The sequence below is a fragment of the Synchiropus splendidus genome, chromosome 7 (genome assembly GCF_027744825.2).
Source record: "Synchiropus splendidus isolate RoL2022-P1 chromosome 7, RoL_Sspl_1.0, whole genome shotgun sequence".
Taxonomy (NCBI): Eukaryota; Metazoa; Chordata; class Actinopteri; order Syngnathiformes; family Callionymidae; genus Synchiropus; species Synchiropus splendidus.
In genome coordinates, this window is record NC_071340.1 from 28191130 (window position 1) to 28216880 (window position 25751).

General features: G+C 49.7%; 1 protein-coding gene across 3 annotated transcripts; it reads right to left on the bottom strand.

The window, feature by feature from the left end:
* Positions 1 to 149: 149 nt before the first annotated feature.
* On the bottom strand, positions 150 to 25340 carry dnah10 (dynein axonemal heavy chain 10). 3 transcript variants are annotated; one of them, XM_053871646.1, is made up of 78 exons: positions 25057 to 25340; positions 24724 to 24812; positions 24534 to 24642; positions 24344 to 24459; positions 24093 to 24267; positions 23778 to 23935; positions 23436 to 23666; positions 23186 to 23373; positions 22926 to 23124; positions 22671 to 22865; positions 22434 to 22604; positions 21862 to 22038; positions 21529 to 21663; positions 21264 to 21430; positions 21046 to 21197; positions 20694 to 20858; positions 20420 to 20627; positions 20206 to 20362; positions 19660 to 20139; positions 19432 to 19590; positions 19244 to 19360; positions 19065 to 19167; positions 18826 to 19004; positions 18541 to 18752; positions 18125 to 18281; positions 17026 to 17259; positions 16840 to 16962; positions 16539 to 16772; positions 16216 to 16439; positions 15869 to 16138; positions 15611 to 15794; positions 15411 to 15545; positions 15089 to 15241; positions 14841 to 15029; positions 14625 to 14771; positions 14360 to 14551; positions 14177 to 14295; positions 13951 to 14109; positions 13727 to 13862; positions 13506 to 13628; positions 11621 to 11752; positions 11322 to 11538; positions 11113 to 11232; positions 10907 to 11052; positions 10693 to 10845; positions 10368 to 10628; positions 10125 to 10297; positions 9962 to 10055; positions 9722 to 9889; positions 9457 to 9645; positions 9215 to 9386; positions 8950 to 9153; positions 8778 to 8858; positions 8020 to 8217; positions 7780 to 7941; positions 7531 to 7705; positions 7273 to 7454; positions 7065 to 7201; positions 6780 to 6997; positions 6497 to 6718; positions 6282 to 6429; positions 5821 to 6100; positions 5512 to 5741; positions 5168 to 5441; positions 4997 to 5101; positions 4763 to 4917; positions 4551 to 4705; positions 4296 to 4479; positions 4020 to 4220; positions 3737 to 3946; positions 3570 to 3665; positions 3336 to 3507; positions 2474 to 2605; positions 2191 to 2402; positions 1965 to 2132; positions 1708 to 1888; positions 1505 to 1650; positions 150 to 1430 (listed from the first exon to the last, which is right to left on the bottom strand). In XM_053871646.1, exons 1-78 carry the CDS (start codon positions 25274 to 25276, stop codon positions 1284 to 1286), a joined length of 13641 nt encoding a protein of 4546 aa, XP_053727621.1. In that variant the 5' UTR covers positions 25277 to 25340; the 3' UTR covers positions 150 to 1283. The 3 variants fall into 3 exon arrangements, with proteins under 3 accessions (XP_053727621.1, XP_053727620.1, XP_053727622.1); XM_053871645.1 differs by having other exon boundaries at positions 18826 to 19167; XM_053871647.1 differs by lacking the exons at positions 150 to 1430; positions 1505 to 1650 and having other exon boundaries at positions 1814 to 1888; positions 1978 to 2132; positions 18826 to 19167.
* Between the last annotated feature and the right edge of the window lie 411 nt (positions 25341 to 25751).

Below are 25751 nucleotides of genomic sequence, written 5' to 3' on the forward strand. Positions count from 1 at the left end.
CTGCAAACTTGTTAAATCCCTCTTGAAACGAGGAAAAGCACAGCACCCTTCACAGCAGCTTTTTTCTAACACGTTATGAGTATTGCCTTGAAGTAAATGCGAGGTTTTCAAAGGAGAGGGGAAAAAAGTTCCACGGGAACTTAAGGAAGATCCCAGTGCATTTAGCAGGAAGTTGTGGATGAATTATTTCAACCCCTCTGAAGACCTTCAGAGGGCACACAGAAAAATGGAAAAAGGAATCAGTGGTTGTGAGATGAACCTTTATCGTGCCTCTATTCAGTGCCTCTAATGTCCCCTGTTCCAGGCCTAAAAGTACTAAAGGACACCAGCCTCCTATTTTAATTTTCGGGAGTGACTTTGGCTCCCAACTGCACAGATGCTGCAGGACACTGTCAGATGAAGGTTGTCATTGGCTCAGTCATCATGTTTTATGTTGACAGTTACTGACGGGCACTTTCAACAGAGAGGACCTTGCACTGGAGTGACCTCACCTGCTCTCCATCACCACAAACACGAGGAGGGTGGAGGGTCACCGAGATTGTCATGAAACGTGGACCACCGTAAATCAGATACAGCAGAACACAAATATGACCTCAAGAAATTGAACGAAGCATCTGTCAATGCCACCTCACTCCCAGTCCTCTTGTTTTCTACACTCTTGGACTGAACCAGCTACTTCATTTGGGGCGTCGACTTGATGATGGTTATTGACCATCTTGAGAGTAGAGGAGAGGGGATGAAGTCTGACTTTTATCTCATCTGAGGAGAGGAAACTGCAGCGCACACAGACTTGTCAAAGCTGCATTGTTTGGCGGGGAGACGGAGAGCACCTTTAGCCAGAGTCTCATTGCCGTCAGGATCAGGACCCGTTTGATCGAATGTTTCCTCGCAAGAGGCTTGTGAGTAAGAATGTCACCCAACTTGCAGTGATGAAACATATTCTCTCGGCTCTCTTCATTCTCCTCAAGCCAAATAGTATTGAGGTCACAGCCAGCCTCACCAGTATTGTCTGTAGACCTTTACACAAGCAAGGCGATGCTGATGAAGGTGCCCCAGACAGCGAAGAGAGTTGATGGCATCAGATGTGTTAAGTTTGTGTCACTCAGATTGTCATTCAGGCCTCAAAATACTGCGTGTCAAAAAGAGACTCCAGGTGAACCTTCGTCAATAACCAGGTCCGGTGTGACGCACTGCCCTCTAGTGAGAAGTGAGTGACATGGAAATAGTCCTCCACCTGTGTGGCTGTATTTATGATTGTGTTACATCTTCAATGACACTTGAATTTAGTCAGTGTTGAGACACAAACAGACGCCCTGCAGGACCCAGTGAGAGATGTGCTCAGTGGTGAACAAGTCTGCTTCAAAAACCAGTCCCACTCCCATCGCATTCCTCCGCAGAGACGTGGTGTAGACCGGCGTCCTCAGTGTGTTCTGTGGTGAGACAGGAAATGAGGATTAGCAAAGAAGCAGCGAGAGCGAGCGTGAGTGTGGGTTACAGTGCGCACCTGCAACTTCAGCCGATGGCTTTCAGTCGGTACCACTTTAAGAATGGGCAGCTCTGAGACCAGAACTTTGGGTTTACACCTCACCAGACAGCCTTTCTCCATGTCCCAGTCTGCCCCCTCCAGGTACATCCCGGAAATGAAGCAGCCTGCGCAAACCCCCTTGTAAGAAAGCTGTCCACATTCCATGAAGTCGCTGCTGTTACCTTGCCCAGGTTTCTGGCTGATTTCCTCCTCGCTTCGGTAGCGGGTCACCTGTGTGTAGAGCGTGGAGAGGTCCAGAGGCCAACCGTTCTTCCGACATGCTGCTTGTAGCAGAGCTGTCAGGTAGGACTCTGGAATATGTAGTCCTGAGAGCCACATGACCTTTGGCTCACCATTATCTACCTGCAGGTGATAAGTCCGTTAAGTTACCTCTGTGTCCTACACAGTCAGGAAAGATCTGTCAACATCTCCCCCTCACCCAGGACTCGTACAGCTCGTAACGGCGGTTGAAATGACTCATCCAGCTGCCAAGAGACTTCAGAGTATCGGGTGCCAGTTTCCTCCAAATGGCCGGGATGTGCCCGTTGAACAGAGCCCGAGAAAGCTCATCTAGTTCAGTGCTCATGCCCACCTCGCCAAGGAGAGCCTGCCGAGCGACAGCGGATCAGCCTCTTGGCGCCACCTTGCCACTCGTGCTTACTCACCCGCTGCAGCTCTGACAGGGAGCGTTTCATGCGCTCGAGCAGTTTGTTGAAACGTTCCAGTTCTTGAAGAAGCACCACAGATGTTGGCGAGATGTCGGCTCCAATTTTGTTCCGAATCACGTCCAAGTGGAAGAGCTTGGGCAGCTTGTTCTGAATGTCCTGGGTCACCTGACTGATGTACTCATCCCGACTGAGGCTTCTTCCAGATTCACCTGAAATCCGTAAACAGTTGTTGACGACAGCCATTACCTAGTGATATTAACGACTTTGGGAAAGAGCATACTCGTCTGAGGCTGCAGGTCGATCAGGTGTCTCCACATGTCTTTAGCCGCCAGTGTGTAGTATCCTATCTCTGCATTGGAGTGAAGACCCATCACCTCGGGACTATCGGCCAGTGGCAGACTCTCAATCTCATCTGTGAAACACAGAACACACAGCGTCCATGGCAACAGCATATCTGTCATGATCTGCTCTTATTTTTCGCTTCATTTCCTGTCTTCTCCCCCACGTGTCCACCTGAGCTTGATCTGCTCATGGCCCACAGCTGGGACTGACAGCTCAGTCAGCGTCACCTGCTCGGTTGCTCTGCTGTCCCAGTGCTGTGAGCCAGATCCTCCCTGCTCCCAGGCAGGTCCCTTGGCTCTCGCTGGCTTGTTCTAGGCCCGTTTCCCCAAAGTGTTTGCTTCCTGATCCTTGAGTCAGTTCTGTCCTCTCTCCCTTTGTTCTCCCTGTTTCCTCAGCTGTGTGTGCGTGTTTGCACCGCCAGCTCATTTTTGGTTGCACTTGTTTCCTCCCTTGTCCCCGTGAGTTTTGACCACCACGTTACTTTCTGTTGTACGTTAGCTCACCACGATTGAGTCAAGTGTATTTTGTGTTGCTGGACTTGCTTGGACTGCGTGAGTGACTGGCCGCTGTGTGACCCTGTGTTCTCGTGTGTCGGCGCTCTGTTCCCAGATTTATCACTCGTTTCTGTTCCTGTTAGCTCCCAGTTCAGTGACGCCCTCGGGTCATCCTTCTGTCAGTTCCTTTGTATCATTGTCAAAATGAATAACGTGTTGAACATTATTCTCATGGTTGAGTCTCTCCTGCTGGTCACCACTCCCACTTGGGTTCCATGCACACGTGGTTCCTGACAATATACTCACCAACATATACTTGTTTGGGTCCAGGAGGAGGAATCTTATAGTCCACATCTTTTTCACTGAAGAAGTGAAAACGGCGAAAGCTATAGAAGAGGAAGTCTCCGAGGTATTCATCCATGTAGGTGGTCAGGATCCGCCGGTCGAAGGCGTCAATGGCTCGCCCTCCGTACATCACCTGTGGAAGACAACGTCACATTGTAACGCGACAGAAATGGCAATAAAAGCATAACGGCTCACCTCGCCAATGAGGTATTTTAAACTACCCCACGGTATGTTGCTGTCGGCCTGCTTGTGAGCGCGGGTCAGGGCGGTCTTCAGGATTTCCATACACACCTGAAGGGAAGCGTATACTGCTGACACTCATGGTTTCACGTGAATCCCAAGCTCTAGTGAGGCTCCCTTACGAAAAAGTCTGACTCATTGAAGTCGTACGGAACATTCCAACCCATTTTGCCATACTTCCGCCTCTCCTGCACCACCGCGTGGAAGAAGGTCAAGACGTACACGAGGCTGCGGAACGCTGGATGAGGGCAGGCAGACAAGGTCTCGCGGGAGATTTTAGAATAGGTGGCTCTCATGTTCAGCTTGAGTCCGTTTGGAGGCTCAGTCACAACCTGGGAACAGTTGAGGAGCGCATCTTTTGAACACATTGGTCTTCAAAAGAACAACGTCAGAAATAAAGGTGACCTTCAGGGACTTTTGCAGGATGCCAACAGGGAAGTCTTTGACTGGATTGGTGGTCAGCCACAGGCGGAAGTTGGGCTGGGCCTTCGTGATCCTCTCCAGGGTCTTCTCCAGATCTTTTAGCCATTTAACCAACAGGTGGCAGTTTTGGAGCATCAACCACTGCCCCCGAGTGACGGCCATTTCCAGTAGCTGCAGGGCAACCTTCAGAGGCACGAGGCATGAAGCGCATTTCCTCATGCCATTTAGGAAACCTTGTTGAAGGAAAGTGTTTGCTACCTTCTCTTGTCCCTGACCCATCGACAGGACCTTGAACTTGTTGCCTTCAAATCCCGACCTCTCGGCCAGGTTCATGAGCTCACCAGCTGGATCAGAGCCCGCACTCAGGATGAAGACGATGGGTGAACAAGGCGTGCTCTGATCCAGAATTGCTTCATAGCTGATGACGGGAGGCTGCACGAATCTGGGAGAAAATGGGACAGAAGTTGAACCATACCACATCTGGTTAGGTCAAAGGAGGCAAGTCTCAATCACCTCTCGCCCATGGTGACAGTGATGTAGTCCGACACGGCTCTGTAGACTCGGTCCACACGGAAACATCGAAGGAGGAGAAGCTTCTGGAAAGCTGACAGGCTCTCCTCGTAGTTCATGGGCAAGGGTGCTTGTTCTGGTGCGTCCAAGTCATACCACTGTGGAGGACAACACACTGTGACAATCAGACTGTGCAACCCAAGGTGAGGGCTTACCTGCTTCCAAGCAGCTGCAGCTTCCTCCACATCGCCAGGCAAAGAGCAGAATTGCTCAGGAAACAACTCTGCAAGCTTTAACGCGTCTTCCCAACCCTGATCTGGCAACCAGTCGCTGGGCTTTTTGCGTTTGCCCTTCTCCAGGGACAGATGACCTTTACACACACAAGTTTACGGCTCATCCATATGCAACTACACCGTTAGCATACGACGATGTAATAACAGTATAGTTACCTTTGATGAAGAACTCCAGCTCCTCCTGCGGTGCTCGACCCTCTGCCTGCTCGATCTTAAGCGTCATGGTGAAGGCAAAGAGCAGCTTGTGTTTCTCAAACAGACCTGGAAAGTCAACGTTTGCTCTAACCCCAAATCTGATCACTTGTCGTGAGTATAATGAGGTGTTACCTGTGCAGCCGTAGTTGTAGATATTGTACGTTAAAGCGTCCACGACGTTCCTCAGTCTTCGAGACAAGACAGGGTCCGGCAGAGACTTACGCAGGGAGAAGTCAAACACCTCCAGGTAGGAAGTGAGTGAGTACTGGTACATGCTGTTCACCAGAGCCATTTCCGTCAGCACAAAGAACAAGATGGCTCCCCGTTTTGCGGCAGCTCTGTAGCCATCTCTGAGTTTATCGATGTCGGCAGACGTTTCCTCAGCCAGCTTGAGCTTCTCAAACACCTGACAATCATTTGTTGATGTTTAACCACTTATACAAAACACTGGAGAGACTCACAGTTGTCACACAGACCTCACTAGCTTTGGCCTTGGTCTCCTCAAGAGTGTGGACTAGCTCTTTGTTGTCCAACATGTTGCCTGTGGATGTGGCCAGTTCCCTGAGCAGAGAGTCCCCGAGGTTCTTCAGCAGCTTCTTATTGTGGCTTGTCTCCTGGATTAAATTTCCTCGCTGTTCCTCTAATTCCCTTTTTTCAAAGCCCATGATCACACTGAGCAACTGGTCCTCCAGGCCCCTGGGGGTCACTAGACACATGCAAGGCCAGACACTCGTTTATGAAAGCTATTTGTACGTTGAGCTCCTCAGTACGTTGTGGTGACTCACCAGTGTAGTTAATGACCATGGCTTTTCCGAACACAGACGGGGAGTATTTAGGGTTGGCCAGTTTGGTGTTGAGGTAGAGCCTAAAGTTCGGATCATAGTCCACCTCCTTGTCTCCCAGTGTGACCACTTGCCTTCCCTCTGATCCCTTCACATTCTTTTCCAGAACGTTGTCAATGACAGGGTCGATGTACTCATCCACATCTTGGAAAAGGAATGGATATCCGTATTTCACAGCCATCTCCAGTTGTTGCAGGAAGTCTGGATCATTGAAAGAAGAAATCTGTGCGGAGAGGAGAAGGTTGTCACAGAGCTTCACCAGAGACCAGAAGTAAAACACTGCCTCCCCAAAGTGAGCCTCTGTGACCTGCTGTGCATCGTCACGCACTTCGTCTCAACCTCGGACAGCTGACTCCATGTTTTAAGTTAGGGTATGTAAATGTAATAAAGAAATCATGTTGAACCTTTAGGTGATTATTTTCCTCTTTCTTCTTAATCCAGTTCAGCGCCTGCTGCTGGGGGTCAATGCACAAGGGGAAACGGCTCCCCCTCGTGGTGAGGATGCCATTCTGCACCGACAGCTCATCCGGAGGCAAACCTTCGGACCCCCATCTGAAAGGCAGGCGTCGATCAGGACCTTTCAGCACATATGAAAGCAAACTGAGGGCCCCTCTCTTACCTGCTGACTTCTACCTCATCTGTGAGCAAATGTTCAACTTTGAAAGGTCGACTGAGCGGGATTCCTCGCTGCTGCACATCTTGCACCCACACACCATAGAGCATCTCGTTCCTGAAGTCCCAGCTGAACGCTCCTTCGTAGCTCAGAAAGGCTGACGAGAGTAAGCAGTCACCCAGGAGTCGCACGCGCCGCTCCTTCAAGTCCTGCAAGTCCTCCGACCATCTTGAAGTGCATGACAAGATTAGGGGGGACTCTGAACAACTGATTCATTTCAGGAGCTTACCTCACGTTCTCAGAGTCCAGACCGCTAATGAGTTTGTCTGCAGCGACCAGTCTCTTCTCCATGAGCTCGGCCTCCTCTTGCAACAGCTGTTTTCCCTCGATAGCAGATTGATACTTCTCACCGAGAGCCTTGAGCTCTCTCTGGATGTCGCAAAGCTCGCCCTCAATGTGTTCCAGCTCCTGTTTACTCTGAAAGAAGTTCTTCTCCAACCGTGCCACCTGCAGGAAACATGCTCACATTTCCAACCCCATAGATTTCTGACAGATGCCACACATTCAATATTACTTTGTCTCGTTTTGGTTTTATCTCTCGTGCAACATCACAATATCCCATAATGGCCTCGACGAACTTGAACATCCCCGAGCCTGCTCTGCTGATTCCACGCATCTCCTCGAAGGAAGTCTGAAGGGTCTTGAGGAAGCCTGAACACAGAGAGTCAGCACTGAAACCAGCACTCTGTATGAAAACACCAAGCCCTTCTTTAGGAAGCTACCTTTGACAGTCCGGACCTGGTGGTTGTTAATGGAATCACAGTCTATCTCCATCAGAGAACGGAGAAAATGAGCTTCCGACATCATGCCCTTGGCAGACTGCCAGTTGATCTCCTTGTAGCCCCTCAGCACCAGGATGCACTCACACACAACCTGGACCTGCTTGGGAGGCTTGGCAAACGACCTTCCCAGGGGAGCAGGCATCAGTATCTGCATGAAGCAAGTCAGTTGGCACCAGAGGTGGAGATGCTTTTCATCACCTTATTTCTGTCACATCGGACTTCTCCAGGTCCTGCAGAGCATTACGAGCAGCCTCCAGAGCAGGAAGAGCATCAGCGAGGGAACTTTCAGCCTCCGCTTTCTCAACTGCGATCACTTTGGTCTGCTCATTGATCTCTGCGGCCTTTTCCTCAGCTAGGGTCTTTTTCTCTTCGGCTGAACTCAGGAAACATTAGAATTCAGTGAGGGGACCTTGGACTTCCTTGAAATATTTGACAGCATGAACTGACCGACGCTGGTGTTTTTGGTGATCTCTTCTAGCAGAGCTTCACAAGCCGTGGACCTCTCTGCAAGCACCACCTTCTGCTCTGCCAGCTTGACATTCAGCTCAGCCAGCTGCTCACTGGCTTCCTTCAGTTTGTCCAAGCCTCCTTCAAGATGCTTGCATTGAGCTGGAGCCGAGACAAAACATTATCTACACAAAGCAAAGCATCTGTCTTAAATGTCAGCGTGCCTTGCTTATAGTTTACCCAAAATATCACGGTCCTTCTCCTCCAGCAGTTTGGAATATGTGTGTATGAAGTCCAAGTAGTTTTTTGGGGTAACAAAGTTACAACGCCTCAGTTTCTGCTGGAACAACTTGCTGTAATCACCTACGGACTCATGGACCTTGCAGACGTGTGCGATGACTGACTCGGAATGTTCTTCAGGAATCATCGGGTTTTCACCTTGAAGATGAAAACAAGAAAAGATCAGGCGAGATAACAAGACAACGATACAAAATTGTAAACCACACATACTGGATGGATTTCCCTTTCTGTCATATATTCATTTAGACATGTAGTAATTATCACGTTATTATTATGGCGGTGGAAGATAAGAGACTTCCCGCTCCCAAGGCACATCCTCCAGCTGCTCTTCCTGGGTCGGCCCCGAGGCCACCTCCCCGCTGGACATGCCCAGAACACCCAGCAAGTAAGTGTCCAGGAGGCAGATGCTGACTCACGTGGTGTCTCTTAAAAGTAGAAATGTGGATTGAGCCATCCAAATGCAACATTTATTGGTGACTATATATGTGCCTGCAATAGACTGGGAACCTTGCAGCGTTCACCCAGTGTAGCTGGGACTCGGAAGATAATGCGTTCATTAGTATTGTTGCTATCTCACTCGCTAGCAATAGATGATGTCTTCACATTTACATGGCACATGAAAAGTCATGCACAAGTGCACTGTAAAGTCTTAATCTTACATGTGTAGAGTCAAGCAGCGAACAGCACATCATACACACCGAGGAAAGATTGAGCCACTTCCAGCAGAGCCTGCGGAGGCCACGGCTGGAACCAGTTGATGACCGTGTTGTTCAGCAAGCCTTGGCACGAAACAGAAACAAACAAGCTCATACAGAAGCGTGTTGAGTGACTGGTAATACGGCAACTTTGAATCATGTCAAGAAATGGCACCTGGAAAGTTGCGGCATCGTGTCCTTAAAGTTTCTCCAACTGGAGACAGTGCCAAGACAATATGAAGATTATTGGAACATTTCTTGACAAAATGTTGCCAGACGCCGTCTTTAGATGGTGCTGTTCCATTCTTTAGAGCTTCATCTCGAAGCAGATTGATGAGAGCATCTCGCTCATCCTCAGGAAACAGGGCAGGGACGACTCCTGTAGCACAAAGGCGTCTCAGTCTCAACGGATGGAAAAAAACAAGGTTCCAGTATCTCACCTGAAGTCAGCATATTATTGATGAGCTCCAGGAAGCCCTCCTCAACAATGTGAGCATCCGTGACCAGAAAGATGGTCTTCTTGTTGTCAATCCCAAGCTTTGTGTAAAGTGTCTTGACGTCCTCTCTGAAGCTCGTCTCATTGTAGCCTCTGCTGAGTGCTATTTCAAACGTCTGGCGAGAGGTTGTTACAAAGTAGATCAAGAGGAGGATGTGAACGTGAAGCCGTCGCATCTTCACTCACCTCGCAGCCAGCAGTGAAAGCAGCCAGTTTGGTAAGTGACTGCTTCCCAGAGCCCGCGACGCCCACCAGAAGAGCGTGACCCCGGTCAATGCGGATGATGCGGTGCACACGAGTCAGATGTTCAAGCGCATCGTCAAACAGCACCAAGTTCATCCGCGACCTGTTTTCGTTGTATTCTTCTAAGATCTCCTGCTCATGAGGAACTCAGTGAGGAACGGTGATTTGGACACAACACACTGCTGCTGCGCAGCTTCTTGAAATGCACCTGGAACAGAGCTTTTAAAGCCTCGTAGTCCTGCAGCTCCTCGTACACCCTCGGCTCAGACTCTGTGAGTGCTGTGCCAAAGTCTCCAAACAGAATCGGGTCCCTCATGATGGCCTGCACGTCGGACCTAAAATGCCGCTCTATAAGGGTCCTGATATACTCCTGCACCTGCGGGTGAAAGTGCAATCATGGCTCTCAAACTCGACCTGCACTTATGTTCTCACTTCTGTCTCTAATTACCGAGTTCTTGTCTTCGTCATTGATCAGTCTGTCGTGGAAAATCCTCAGACACTCATTTCTCCAAACTCGTACGAACTGAAGCGCGGTCACAAACCTGGAGCAGAGATGATAGATGTTCTCACCGCACTCCGCCACACGTCCATCCCTCAAGGTTCCACCTGACCTGTCGGGCTCTGTGAGGGCCAGTCCGTTGTAGACCCGCGACAAGTCCCTCAGGTTGAATATGTAGTGGAACTTGGACGGAGTCGGGGGCAAGTCCTTGACGATCTTGTTGTAGAGTTCAATGGTGCAGGAGGTGACGGTGTCACAAACCGTCCGGACAGCCTCTTCGAATGGCTTGAACGATTTCAAAAGTTAAACTGGGAGACGAGGCAGTGACAATAGTGACACAACCTACCACCCTTACCTTGGTGTGACCTCTAATGATGGAGGCGTATATGTGGTGGAGAGACTCTTGTGTGGGAAAGGGAATATTGAAGACGCTGAAGAGCGAGATAAAGCGTGGGTCGACTTTGTTCCTTCCACCTCCAGCCTTGCCCATGGCAGCAATGAAGCCCAGGTCTTTCAGGGTTTTGCAGTTCAGCTCCTTTCCTCTGTCATATATGCCTCCCTTGTCCAAGAGCAGCTTGAGAAGTGCGATGGGCTGCTGCGTGCCATATGCATCCACCTGAGGCAAAACATTGACGTCTGGCAAACTGCGGTACTGACAAGAGCCTGTCAAGTATAAACACCTTCGGCATATTCAGGTCATCCATAAACACCAGGAGCCTTCTGCCCATCGGAGGACCATAAGTCTCTTTGGTCCTCTTCTCCACATTGGCTTCTAGGTTTCTTTGCAGGTCCAGGGAAGTCGTCCTGGACGAGAAGTTGATGGTCAAGGTAATCTGAAAAGTAAGAAACTCTGGTTCATGAAGATGCTAAAGAGAATGGGGCATCATCCCTTACAATAGTTTCTGCACTTTGGTTCTTGAGGAAGTTATGGATGGTGGCAGTCTTTGAGGTCCCAGACTCTCCCACCAACAGGACTGACCCCTTCACCTTAACCATCTGCTCAAGGATCCAACTGGCCCGCGTCGTATCTACAGTCGGCACTGCGGCAAGAAGTAAAGCGTCAAAGTTGCACGGTCAGAATATAATCTAACCTTTCGTACCTAAAATATCAGCAAACTTCCCATCAGGGTTGTGGATATATTTGGGGACCAGACGATCCCACGGGACCCACTTCTCCTGTGCTCCATCAAAGTGGAAATCATAGAGTGTCGGGCGGTATCCTGCATGTCAAAGAGTATTGTACTGCTTTTGTGAGGATAATATTATGTACTGACGTTATAACATGGACATAAGTCTTTTATGCAATTACCTGGGATCTCCCCCGGCGCTGCCAGTGCGCTCTCATCATACACCGTTTTTAGGCACGAAAGTTTTTTCACCAGCACGTCGAACTTGACCCGGCTGTCGTCCAGCAACGTGGCTCCCAGTGAGCAGTACAATGCTTCCAGAAAAAAACACTCAAGGACATCAGCGCCGTAGCTGCCAGTGCCGAGCAGAGCGTCCAGAGTCAGGCATAACTGGGTCACCTACACCACACGCACCATGTTCAGATGACATTGAAAGAAGGCAAAAACAACGTGGCTGCACGTTTGCCTGAGTAATTCCCACCATATTCAAATCTGTCTGAGGCACAACAGTCTTCAGCTTTGGTCCTTGTTTGTTGTCCACCATACCTTCCAGGATCATATCAATGGAGGTGTGGACGTATTTGTCAAATAAAAGGTTCAATAGTTTTTGATCCTGTAGAGTCAACAAAAAAAACACAGCTTAATCCAAAATAATCATCATAATAATAAGGGCGCTCTGCTCCTTTTCTCTGCGAAAAGTTAGAAGAAATAACGACGGCATTGTTTGTAGTAATGAAGCCGTGTTAAACAATGGTCATACAACTGTCACCTAAGGTGTTTACAATGTGTCGATTGTAATAAACACTCATTGATTTGAAAATACTCGACTGGTGATGTTGTCGTCACGTCTTCCACTCAGGAAGCGGGGACTGAGGACTCGGATGGCTCTCTCATCACCCGGGCCGAAGTCGCCGAGGTTGTTCGTAAGCTCCTCGGTGGTAGGGCCCCGGGAGTGGACGAGATCCGTACTGAGTATCTGAAATCCCTGGATGTTGTAGGGCGGTCGTGGCTGACACGTCTCTGCAACATCGCGTGGCAGTCGAGGACAGTGCCTCTGGATTGGCAGACCGGGGTGGTGGTCCCCCTGTTTAAGAAGGGGGACCGGAGGGTGTGTTCCAACTATAGGGGGATCACACTCCTCAGCCTCCCTGGAAAGGTCTATTCCAGGGTACTAGAGAGGAGACTTCGGCCAATAGTCGAACCTCGGATCCAGGAGGAACAGTGTGGTTTTCGTCCCGGTCGTGGAACACTGGACCAGCTCTATACCCTCCATCGGGTGCTCAAGGGTTCATGGGAGTTCGCCCAAGCAGTCCACATGTGCTTTGTGGATTTGGAGAAGGCGTTGGACCGTGTCCCTCGCGATGTCCTGTGGGGGGTGCTCCGGGAATATGGGGCCCTCTGCTAGGGGCTGTCCGCTCCTTGTGTGACCGGAGCAGGAGCATGGTTCGCATTGCCGGCAGTAAATCAGACCTGTTCCCGGTGCATGTTGGTCTCCGCCAGGGCTGCCCTTTGTCACCGGTTCTGTTCATCACTTTTATGGACAGAATTTCTAGGCGTAGCCAGGGGTCGGAGGGGATCCGGTTCGGGAACCACAGAATTTCATCTCTGCTATTTGCGGACGATGTTGTCCTGCTGGCCTCATCGGACCGGGACCTTCAGCATGCGCTGGGGCGGTTTGCAGCCGAGTGTGAAGCGGCCGGGATGAGGATCAGCACCTCCAAGTCTGAGGCCATGGTTCTCGACCGGAACACGGTGGTTTGCTCTCTCCAGGTCGGTGGAGAGTTCCTGCCCCAAGTGGTGGAGTTTAAGTGTCTCGGGGTCTTGTTCTCGAGCGAGGGAAAAGGGGAGCGTGAGATTGATAGACGGGTTGGTGCAGCGGCAGCAGTGATGCGGTCGTTGGGTTACAGTTAGCTAAGGGTAGCTTTGGGTAATGACCGAAAGGATGAGATCGTGGATACAAGCGGCTGAGATGAGTTTCCTCCGCAGGGTGGCTGGGCGCACCCTTAGAGATAGGGTGAGGAGTTGGGTCATCTGGGAGGAGCTCGGGGTGGAGCCGCTGCTCCTCCACATGCAGAGGAAGCAGCTGAGGTGGCTCGGGCATCTGATCCGGATGCCCCTGGACGCCTCCCTGGGGAGGTGTTCCGGGCATGTCCTACCGGGAGGAGACCCCGGGGAAGACCCAGGACTCGCTGGAGAGATTATGTCTCCGGTCTGGCCTGGGAACGCCTCGGGATCCCCCGGGAGGAGCTGGAGGAGGTTTGGGCGGACCGGGTAGTTTGGGCTTCCCAGCTCCGAACGCAGCCTCTGCGACCCGACCCCGGATAAGCGGTAGAAGAAGGTGAAAGGTGAAGGTGATTTGAAAATACCCGGGCAGGCCTGCGGTGCAACCATCTCTGCCAGTAAGGAATGTATCTCAGGTTTTTTGGGTCAACAAACACCATCCCGCAGCGGGACACGGTGGCCGGCGATGCATACTGCAGATCTCCAACCTGCAACACATGGCAGGCGTCAGTCTGATCAACACAAAACATAGCAGAAAATCTAAGTAGTATAAGTACATGTAACCTTTCTTCAGGCTGCAACAAACCTCAAACAGCAGAGCACAGTGGTTCTGTAACCTGATTCGTTCACCGTTAGCCAGCGTGAGAAGCTTGTTGTCATCCATCACCGAGTTCATGTTCTCAACCCACAGAGCATCAACGTCCCCATCAAACAGGATGTACCTGTGAGAAGTGTGTCACTTGATGACATCAAAAAGTGCACAAAGAAACAGTAGACAAGCAGAGGCTCCCTTTAAGAGTCACTTGCCACCTGCGCTCCTTCTTGTCGCTAGGCTTGTTGATGTCACGGAAGATGTTAGAAAGAATCCCATCGCTCCAGTCCCGTGTGTCGGGGTCCAGGACGCCGTAGAGTTCAAGCACACTGACTGCTTTGGGGTTCAGGGGATACAGCTTTGTGGGAACCCCCAATCTGATGAGACATAAACACTTCAGACCAGGTGACTCGAGGCACTAGTTTAACCTTGGAAGCAAGTGACCTGGTCTGAGCCTGACATAGCGTGTTGATCACAACAGACTTCCCCCCACCAGTCGGTCCCACCACCATGGTGGTGTGTCGTGTCATCATGGTCTCATACATCTGCACCACTTTATCCACCTGGAGTTACGAACGAGATCATGAGGTGGCTGAGAAAGACAGGAGGAGCCAGTTGGGCTCAGACCTGCTGGGGTAAGAGAACGAACTCCAGTTGGGCCAGGATTTGTTCCACAGCGCCGGTGAAGTCCTGGTAGTGAACACGAGGACAGTCCAGTCCAGGGAACAGATCTGAGATCAGCCCGAGGAAAAGCGGCACGTCCTCAAAGACGAACTTGGGCAGGTTCATGTCTCGGAGAGCCCTCATCAACACCACGTCCTGGATTGAGACCAGTGGTTGTTAGGGCAAACACTTGGACGCTGGGTCAGGGTTAGGCTGGGGTCCAATCTACCTCGCTGAGGTCCGGCCATCCCCTCTTGAGCTCTCCTGCCATCACCAGTACAGCCTTCAGGGCTCGCAGACCAAAGTCATAATGCCACTGTTTGGACAGCTGCTCTCTGGCCAGTTTGTAGAGGACTGTCATCTTTTTAGCAAGCACCTGAGGAGAAGCATATAGAGACCAGAGCCAGGATCACAGGACCATGACTCAACCAGTGGTTTCCCTCACCTTGGCCATCAGGAAGCCCTCAGAAAAGAGCATAATCTCGCAGATCTGCTGCAGGTCAGGCACGATAACAACAACAGGTCTGAAGAGAGACTTGATGGACTCTGGGAGCTCTGTGCGTCCAGCATAGCCCGGATTCATGGTGATGAAGATTCCCATTCTGTTGTCCAGGCTGATCTCGTTACCTTCAAACTGAAGAGCAGCTTTTTTCAACACACCTGTGTTGGTCTTTATGATCTGGCAGCCCTTACATTAAAGGTCTTAAGGCGAAGAATCAGAGCGTTGCGGATGGTCTGTATCTGGGAGGAGATGACCGAGAGCACAGACGCGTCGATGCGGTTGAATTCATCGAAGCAGCCCCAGGCGCCACACTGGGCAAGACCCGCCAAGATCTTCGCCACAGCCTGAAGAGGCCAAGGGAAGCAGCAAGCATCAGTCAGTCAATATGGAAAGGTCAACATCAGACGGGCCCTTCATGAGGCACTTCAACTGCCCCACGGCGGAAACAAACATGAAATCACAAGCTCAACAGTAGGCCACTGGTAAAATGCATTCCTCCACTTATCTTCTCACCATGTAGTCCATGCCTTCTCCACAGTTTGTCACCAAACACAGAAGACCTAAAGCTTTGGCCAAGTCTTTGGTGGATTCGGTTTTTCCTGTCCCAGCTGGTCCAGCAGGAGCTCCTCCCAGGTGCATGGACAGGGCCTAGAGGAGAGACGGAGAACATCAATCCATTGGCTGCTGGGTTTAGCCCTGTAGCTGTGACTGACCTGTGTGAGGGTGAGGTAGATCCGGTCTGTCAGAGGGGTTATGACCAATCGGCCGTTCAGTCCCATGTACTCGTAACCGTAAGAGAAGGTTGCACTGCACTGGTGCACAAATAAGTCGTCATGTTCTCGGAGCCAGTAGAACCTCAGCTGGCTTTCCCACTCAAACTCTCGTGCATCTGTGATGCTTGAAAAAGAAAAGAGACAAACAAAAAACAGGGTAATATTTGTGATGAAGTACCTCTTCTATGGTCGGTTTACCTGTTTAGCACAAAGCTGTCCACGATGTCCCGAGCGTGGACGTCGATGATGAGGACTGTGTTGATCTTCTTTCGGTCGTTCTTCGTCATTGGTTGTGTAATCCTTGTCACCAGCTGGTCAATTTGTCGGTGCATCTTTGTGGCAAAACCCTTTAAAGCCTGTTTCTCTCCTCTCTGCATCTTCTTGAAGACATCTTCCACCTCCCACGTCCACCAGACTTGATTTGCAGCCAGCACCACCATCCCCTGATAGAGCATCATCCACTCCACTCTGAGACACACAGCAGTGATTCAACATGGTCACAGCACACACACAGTGAATGGACACACACACACACACACACACACCTGCTTCTGTCCTCACAGTAATGGAAGATGGCTTCTTTGGTAATGAGTCTATTCGTCCTCCTCATCTCGAACAGAACTTCTGTCATCCATTCTTCAACTCTCCCAGCAACCTGGATGGTCTTCTTCAGCTCCATCACCTCACCTTCTGCCGACACCATGGCTCGCACAGCTGTCCTCCCACTGCTCTCCACGTGGAATTGCAGCGACGCAATGTTGTCGTACATCTGAGGAAGGTTCCAATACAAGCAGATTTCACGCACACACACACACAAGTTATTGCATTGTTTCTCCATTCACCTTTGTGATGTGAACAGGTGTCGTACCTTAATCATGTGCTCCTGCACGCACGTGTGATCGCTACTGCCCAAAATACTGAGCAGCTCGTCGTCAGAGATGAAGAAGAAGCGAGGAAAAGCGTTCCGTTTGGAATCCAAGTAGTCATTCAGACTCTTCTGGCTCCGTTCCAGGCCATCGCTCAAGTCCTGCAGCTCTGCCAGTCGGTTGGGCCGCAGGCAACAGCTCTTGATGTTGGGACCGTTCAGTGTGCTGCTCATTATCTGAGGATCATGAAGCACCACGCGGAATGACATGTGTGATGACTCTCTACTGAGGAGCATCACTCACCTCTTTAAATTGCTTGTCGATCTTATCAAATGTATTGGCCTCCTCTGGCAACTGCGAGCGAATGTCTCCACCAATGAAAATGCTTTCCAAGTACATCCACTTCCGCTGCACCAGCAACCAAACCTGAGCATGACGTGCAAAACAGCATTTGTGAAAAAGCTCGAGCCAAAAGAAATGGTCACCAACCTCGATAGTCTCGCTGATAAGGGACAAGTTTTTCTCCCAGTGTTGGATGGTGTCCAAGAACGGTCCAACAAATCTGCTGCCTGCCATGCTCTGTAAGTTCATGGCATCATTGTCCACACTCTGCAGGATCTCGTCCACCGAACCCAAGATGAAGGAGCGCTGCTGCGTGCCTTTGAAATAGGGCTGAACGTTGAACTTCATCTTCTCCCACGTGTCCACCACTTCCGTCACACCCTGGCAGAACGCACGCACGCACGCACGCACGCACGCACGCATGCACGCACACACACACACAGAAATTAGCCGGGGCGTCTGCGTCTTCATGCTGACTAAGTCATTAGAGAAAAAGAGTTTCTTGTCAGTGCACTAACTCTATACATTTGGATCTATATATCTATATCTTTGGATTTCAGCTTTTACCTGACTAAATATTAGCTATTCTATTCATACGGCTGTGACAAGCTTCATCAGTGGATTTAGTGGTGTCTCACTTTGAAACACCTTTTCACTTCCTTGTTCACTTTGAGTCACTCCAGTCATTTTGAAACAAACCCTGGATTGAAGGAACCAGTTCCCACTTCTACTTTGGAATAGTTCCCTTTCAGCTGCAAGTGACGAGTAAGTTCCAAAGCACTGTTTGGAGTCTCATCACAACAACATCCATGACTGCGCTATTGGAGAGAAAATGTAAGGTTAAAAATGTTCAAGAGTTCGCTCATCTGCGGCGCAGCCAGATGCCACTGTGAGGACAACTTGACAATTTCCCAATTCAATTACAAACCTCCAATGAAAGAGATATTATCGCCTAAAATGAGAGTCCAATCTGGAGTTTCTACTCATCCACAATACATTGTAATTATCATTCCTCAGACGACTGTTCGATCACTATATTCCGTAAATGAAACCCTACACCCAGAGATCAAGTCATACTGTCCAACAATATGACAAACACATCATTTATACAACTTGAAGTTGTTTTTTTTACATTTCAAATGTAAACCTGTAATGTCGTGAAACCTCGACAAAGACGTAGCTGAAGTGAAAACTAGGCCTTTCATGACTGCCTCCCATGATGTGGGGATCAATTAGAATTCCTTACCTTTTCAACAGCGCGCTCTTTGACGGCGGACGTAACAATGTCACCAATAACGTTTGCATGTTTATGAAGCTCCATGGCAAACATGTTCTCCAGCGTGAAGACATCAGGGTTCATCTCAAAACTGCTTTCAGTTCTTTCCATCAAGTCTTTCCAGTGTCTGCGGCCAAGCGAGCAAGAATTTCAGACGCATGACAATGAGAAGAGAAATGAAAAAACAAACTTTGTAAATGATATATGAAATGATAGAAATGCTTTGTTCACATGTTTCCACCTCATAACCTCAAATGAGCCCGCTCTGTCCTCTCAAACCCTGTCCCTCTGACAGAGCTGTGTTTGGTCGGGTCCTCCATCCCCGCTCACCCGTGGCGAAGCCTCATCTATCTTATTGATTGATTGATTGATTGATTTTCACGGACCTGTCTCTCAGAGCTTCGTTCTTCAGATCCAGAAGAAGAGGAAGAGACTCTCGGAACTCTTTCATTCGGCCTTCGAGGAACAGAGCAACAGGAAGCGTCCGCACATCTTTCGGCAGCTGCCTCAGCCTCTTCATGAAACCCTCGACTCCCTCCTGGAGCAACTGGATATCCAAGTCCACCCAAAGAGACTGAGACCACTCTGCCTTTGCAGCCTGGAAGCAAAGGCAAACATGCATCAACAAGTGGAATCCACATGAAGGCTCACCGTCTCACACACACACACACCTGCTGGGTCTTGTAGAGGTCATAAATCTGTCTTAAACCCTTCATATCCTTCTGCATGTTCTCAACCTCGGGGTAGACAGTGACCGGCAGGTCCAGCAGCCTCTCGGCATACGCCAGTTCCTCTCGGCTGGCTACAATCTTGGCAAGATCGCTCTCGTATGTCTCCAGGATGTTCAGACCTAAAGAGGAGACACGTCCAATGACGGCTGGCTCAGCCTCATTGCTAGTGGCCCGAGTACCTTTCTCTAAATCGTCTCCCACAGCACCGGGCCCATGCATGTTAAAACTCTCGGTGAAAATCAACAAGTCCTCCTTGAATTCCTCGATCTTCTCACCCGTAGTCTGGATTTGTCACAAGGGAAGAAAACAAGTTCACTTCTCTTGCCTCGTCTGGAGAGAGGTCAGTTGATGGTCCAACCTTTGAAAACGATTTCTTCACGTCTGTCAGACTGTGATCCACTCGTCTGGACTCGGCACCCAGGTGGTTCCAAACCTGGCTGGTGCTACCTAATAACTGCAGTTCTTCTTTATCAAGCTGCAGGAGAAGCCCCAGAAAGCAGTTAAGAAACGCTTCCTAGCGTAATTGTGGCAGCAGAGAGGTGCTACCTGGACGTTATACATGGCCAAGGTTCGATATCGCTCCTGGATGTCGTGGAAACTGGCCTCAACAGCCAGGGACATGTCCCGGACATGCGAGATGGTTCCAAGGACACTTTTCAGGCTGTCAAAAGTATCGGGACGCTGCTGCAGGTTCTCTGAAAGTTGCTGTTAGGCGGAGACAGTGCAAAGTCAGCAAATCAACTCTCATCTGACGTGTGTCTGACTGATCACCACCATGAGTTCCGCCCTCAAGTTGAAGAGATCATCCTTGGCAGATCTGTTGAGCAGCAGACCCAAAGAGCAAATCCAGGACTCGGCCATCTCCTGCACCGTGCGCGCAAGTGGCTCCAGGTTCAGATGAATGCCATGCTCGCTCCTGTGCAGCGGCTCCTCCATCACCTCCAGCTTCTTGTGAGCGAGAAACTGCAGTTTGTCGTCGAACATGACGCAGGAGGGTTTTCTCGCCGCAAACTTCTCCATGACGACGTCTTTGTTTCTCTCCCACAGCGGCCCGTAGTGTTTCCAGTGACTGAGGTAGCGGTCGACAGAGAGCAGCAACCTGTGGAGGTTCTGGGATACGGTCAGGGCGCTGTCGTTGACCTGCTGATGTTGGTAGATGTCGCTGTAAAAGCTGAAAGTCACTGGCTGCTCTTCACCGCTGACACGCTGAGGAGGGCATTCCACGCAGGTGCCATTCATCCAGCGGACAAATTGCTAGAAAGCACAGCGAAAGGTGAGTGGTGTGTCTCAACTCGGGCAATGATCAGGGCGGCAACGCACCTTGGTGCTCTCTATACAGTCTCTGACACACTGACGGATCAGCTGGATGATCTCACTGCTGGACGGCTGCAACACAATCCTCGGAGCGGACAGGACGACATCGACGCTGAACAGCGGGCTGTTTCCCAGCAACACTGCGTTGAAGGCCTGAATATTCCTGGTGGGAAAGCTGCTGATGAGCATGACACAACACGCCAACATTTCTCCTCATTACCTCAGCACCATCTTGGTTAAGGCGTCCAGCACCTTGTGCTCCCAGAGCAGATAATAGTCTGCCATGGCTCTGCACTTCCCGCTGCTTGTTCCCATCATCAAGTGCTCCATTTTAGTGAGAGTAGGTCCAACTTCTGAGTACTTTCTCACCAGAATGTTGACTGTCCTCAACCTCCCCCGCTCCATCTCCTCGCACCACTCCTTCACTCCTGGAAGGAAATGACATTTCTCAAACAGATTTCTTTTTCTTTCGGAAAAAAAGCGGTGGACTTTACCTGGCAAACCGGTAGGCTGAGTTGGGGGTGGATATTTAAGCAAGTTGGCCATAGCGATGGTTGCTAATCTAGACTCAACATCCAGCTCATATTTGAGGACCTGACTGACAAGCGACTCCAGTTTGGAAACAACCTGATGGCTTTGCTCGATGTACTCTGTGATACCTAAATGGTTTTAAGAAAGATAAACACAATAAACATTCACTGTAAAATGCAGGCGTCAAAACAGAAGCAGGGGTGAAAGGGGCACAAGGAGCGAAGACAGCTGGCATGTTTGAAGCAGAAGAGGAAGCCATCCAATCTGTAGGAGGACGGTCACAACAGGTTGAAGACTTGTGGGAGGCCCTCATACTTAGACAATTCCAGTTGAGCCTCTTGCATCCGAGGTCCAGCTTCTCTTGAACCACATGGATGTGCTGGGCGAGCATGACAACCTTCAGCTCACTCAGGCTGTCAATCACAGTGTGATAGCGGTTGACAAGCTTCTTCAAACCTTCAACGTTCCTGGAATGGTTTCAAAATAAAAGTGTGTCTGCAGCACGCAATTCGAATCACAGCACCTTCACTTACCTGAGGAGTTTATGCTCCTGCAGGGCGATGTTTTGCATCAGCTCAGGCACTGAGTAGCCCAGTGACACGAGGTTGTTGGTCTCGGAAATGATTTCCCTGATTTCTGGGGAAAAGTTGACGACATATCGAAGGCTTCTGACCTCACCACTTGTGAGGGCTGAGCTCACCTGGAGGTAGAATAGAGATATATATATATATATATATATATACGTATATAGGCAGAGGTTAGCGGAGAAAAGCCGGTGGTGAAGTCACCCACACAAACCTGCACAACTCTGAGTAGCAGAGTGTTTTTCATGAGGGATGGCAACAGTCCCTGAGCAGTAGCCAGCCACTGTTTGAACCTCTTATCTTCATAGTTCATCAACTTCACTGCCATTTCTTCATATTTATACATGGCCTGAAGAGAATATGGAAAATAAAAAGAAGCAATGAAGACTATGTGATTCACCACGTTGAACAAACGGTTCAATCACGGGCTGCACAGAAGAAACATTGTTATTAGGTCAATTGAGTCCTAAATGAAAACTGTTCGATTGTGGTTTGAATTTTTACTGGTCTAAATAAACACACAAAGCATGGCGGTCAAGGATCGTACAGCTTTGCCTTGGTCACTCTCCTCCATCTCTGGCTCCGTCAGGAAGGTGAGCATGGTGCGTTTGATGCCATAGCAGAGGGAACGTCCCCAGCGAATGGCTCCTGCGGCCGGAGGCTCGTTCTTGTTTAAAGGAGGATTGTCTTTCACTGCCTCAAACAACGTGTTGATGCCGTCCACCTTCAACAAGGAGAATGACAAGGGCTCGTCGTACAATATAGTGAAGTGTTTTCATCACGAGCAGAATGGCCACTCATTAACATTTGCAGTTTTTCTTGCATCAATATACTTTCTGCCGGTGACAGCATTGAGCTCAATGGAGCAGCAGGTGGCAGCAGTGAGCCAGAGTTTGTGGCAGTGAGAAAGAACCAACTTGCACTGCAGCACTCTCACTCTAACAGCACGGTAATGCCGAGGGCCACTCGAGTTTTATCATCTGTTCTTGTTAGCAACACATTCCATTGAAATTCATTTTAAATTTGCAGCTAGATACCCAAACGCTGATGGTCACATGACTTGGCAGAGGCAACAACTGAAGACCAGGTAGATAGATTGGACAAACGTCTGTGGCTCACCTCTCTGCAATACTGCTCCAGAACCTGGTGAAACCTGCGCATCAGGTGAGAAATGATGGGCTCTCTGGAGCGGATGTGCTTGAATCTCAGCAGCATGTGGAATGCAGCGGCGGAGGACCGCAGTGTCTTGAAGGACTGGTCAATGAAGTTCATAGCCTCTTCCTCAATGTCCTGACCAAAGACACAGGAGAGTGAAAAGACTCCTACTTGCCACAGCGCCACTTCTCCTCTCCCCACCTGGACGGCTTTGTGGAAGTCCTGCATGATTATCTTCCAACTGCTCATCTTGTACATGTTGAAGGGATCAAAAGAAACTCCCTCCATGGCCCCCACCAGCTGCTCCACCGTGTCACGCAGTTCATCCACACGTTTTGGGTCCCGAGTCACCTCTTTCAGCACTGGCCCAAAGATGTTGGAAAACTCCTCTAAAACCTGCACGGGGAAAGGCTTCACAACGTGCTTCCGCTGCATGGCACCAAGTCTGACACCCACCTGAAACACCAGGAGCAGGTCCTGACAGACGGAGCCCATGTAATCGGTCCTGTCAAACAGCCGCCTGCGGTCGAAATCCCAGCGTGGGCTCCGGTCTATTTCTTCTATTTCAGCAGACACTGCGGAGAAAGATGACTTCCACTGGTCCAGGACCTTCTTGGCGTCTCTCACCTTCGACTTGGCCGCCTGTCTCTCTTCCCTGATGGAGATGGCAAGGATGACTGATGCAAACCAAGATCCAAAACCTGACCTCAACGTACCTGAAAAGCAGGTGGACGTCGATCCCCTGTGCGACCCGCTCACACAGCTGCCAAGCAATTCGCTCCAGCAAAGGAAACATTCGATCATCAGTGTTGTAGCACGAGATCAACCACACCACCTGAAGGCTGTTCATCATGGGCGGGATTGTCTCCAGCATTGTACTGAAGTCGGCTGCCGTGGCTAAATTCTTGAAGGGGAAACAAGGTTTTAATGGCCATCACTGAGGTGAGTCCAGAAACAAGATCCCACCTTGAAGTGTCGTTCGAGTGTGCTGAGGAAGCGTGCGATGTCATCTGCCTCTCTGAAGTGTTTGTTCAGCTCACAAGCTGTTTCCAGGAGAGTTCCGAGGACACCAGCATCTGCTTGAGTCAACACCTGCAAGATCTTCTGCACCACAGGGAGCTTGAGTTGCTCACTTATAGCACCCAGTATTGACGCACGCTGCTGCCAAAACACCAGCTCAGCCAAAGGTCCTGGAGCCTGCAAATACATTAAACTGTTTTTTTTTTTTCGGACCGACAGAGACAGAGAGAAAAACAGACAGACAGATAGACAGACAGATAGATAGATAGATATTTGAGTATTACAAACCTCTGGCTTTTTGCCATGCTGCTCCTCCAGGACAATGGTAATCTGAGTTTGCCAGTTCATCGCACATTGCTCCAACTTCTCCACCATCTCAGGGCTGCAGACCAGATCGTCCACTTCAGGCTCCAAGTCAAGCTCAGGAATATCCAGCTTGATCTCTTCTATAATGACATCAACTCAGTGACACAACTTTCTAGACCAGCGGGAGAACAAAAGACGTCAAACACATGCTATAGCATTCTACTGATAGGAGGGAGAGTTGGTCAGCACGTACTGGGGAGCCCATTTACAAGTAGTGAGCAAACTCCACAAACACACCTTGAATGAGAAGTTGCTGCAGAGTTGTGTTCACTTGAGCCAAAAGCTTGTGTGTGCTGTTAAGGAGCTCATCTCGAAGTGCCTTCACTGACCCGTCCGTCTCTACATCGGCAACATTCTGACAGCCGGCGCCGGCTCGCTTCATCTGGCGGACAGTTAGCGATGGGACATACACCTATGGAGAGCAGCCGTGCAGCTCATAGTATCATAGCATCTGACGATGGCTTCTGATCATGCTGGGAATGTCATACATGAGAGAGGTTCCTCTGAAGCATCAGCAGAGGATGTCCACTCAGAAGGCCGAACTCCAACACCCGGGGCATCAGGCTGCCGGCCTCCATCATGTCCAGCGGTTCCACAGCGGTCTCTGTCGGGTCAACAACATCAGCTGGTGAAAGTTAGGTCCGTTATGACGGATGTGGCTTCTTATTCTGGTCTCACCGTTAGTGTTCCTGAGGAAATAGAAGGTTCTAGAGTTCATGAACCTTTCAGGAACTTGGTCCACTGCTACATGGAGTTCAGTGTGATACACCACTCCAACCTCACCGTCCTGGAAAAAGAAGTTTGATCATGGAAGTCATGGGGATTAGAGAGTCCATGAGATCATAGTGTGCCGACTCGTTCACCGTACCTGAGTGGAGCTCTGGTCAGGCCTTTGGTGTGAAGTCAGCTCCAACAAGTTCTTCTCAGGTTCTGAGGAATCCTTGGCCGCCGCGTGTTCTGGATCAAATGTTGATTCAAAGACACAAGTGAAGTCAGGGAAGAATCGATCATAAAATCAGACTTATCCAGAGTATCATGCTTTTTTTTAACAAACCAAAACATCATTTTTTTTAAATTACAGCAACACTGTCGACACGACAGTCTGGACTCGCTCTTTGACTCACACGGATTCAGTTCAAACACAGCGTGATATTCTCTGTGTGTATTTTGAATGTAGACATGTAAACTCACTCTTACTTACCAACAGCAACGTCCACTTCCTCCTCTCTGACACTTTTAAAAAACAAAAGGCACGATGTTGAGTCCACTTGGGAGCGCTCGTTCAAGTACCGGATGATTTTCTCCTCCTCCGCTCTGTGGTTCCGACTGAGAAGTTCGTCGAAACATTCGGGCTCCGTCAAGTTAAAAGCTGCAGATACACGCTGTCGCATCCACTCGACACGCAAATCGTGGTGCTCCATCGTTTTAGATAAATGCGTCTAACTTTCATTCATATTCAAGATGGAAAATATCGACTTTTTCTGAATTGGATTTGACTAAAGCTCTCACTCGGAGTCTGACTCCGTTAGTCGTCGCCATGACAACACGTGACGACCCAGGAGGTGTGATTCTATGTCCTGAGTATGGACTGAAAGGAAAAGTGGAAGCCGCTATCTTGGCACTAAATCGATTGGTATAAAAGTTCTATTGAATTGTGAATGTTAAATACGTCGAAGAGCTTTCAAAATTGTTAATGATGGAGGTTGAAGAGTATTAGTCGCTTAGATATAACTTCAACGAGGCTTCAGCCGATGACACGACCCAGAGTGTAGACTTAAAGGCAAGCGTTGACGTCACTTCCGGTGGTCTCTTCGTACATCTCTAGAAACAAAACAAGCAACAAACTCGACTCGTATTTCCGGGAAGTGGTGTTCAGGTGTAGCAGAATTTGACTTG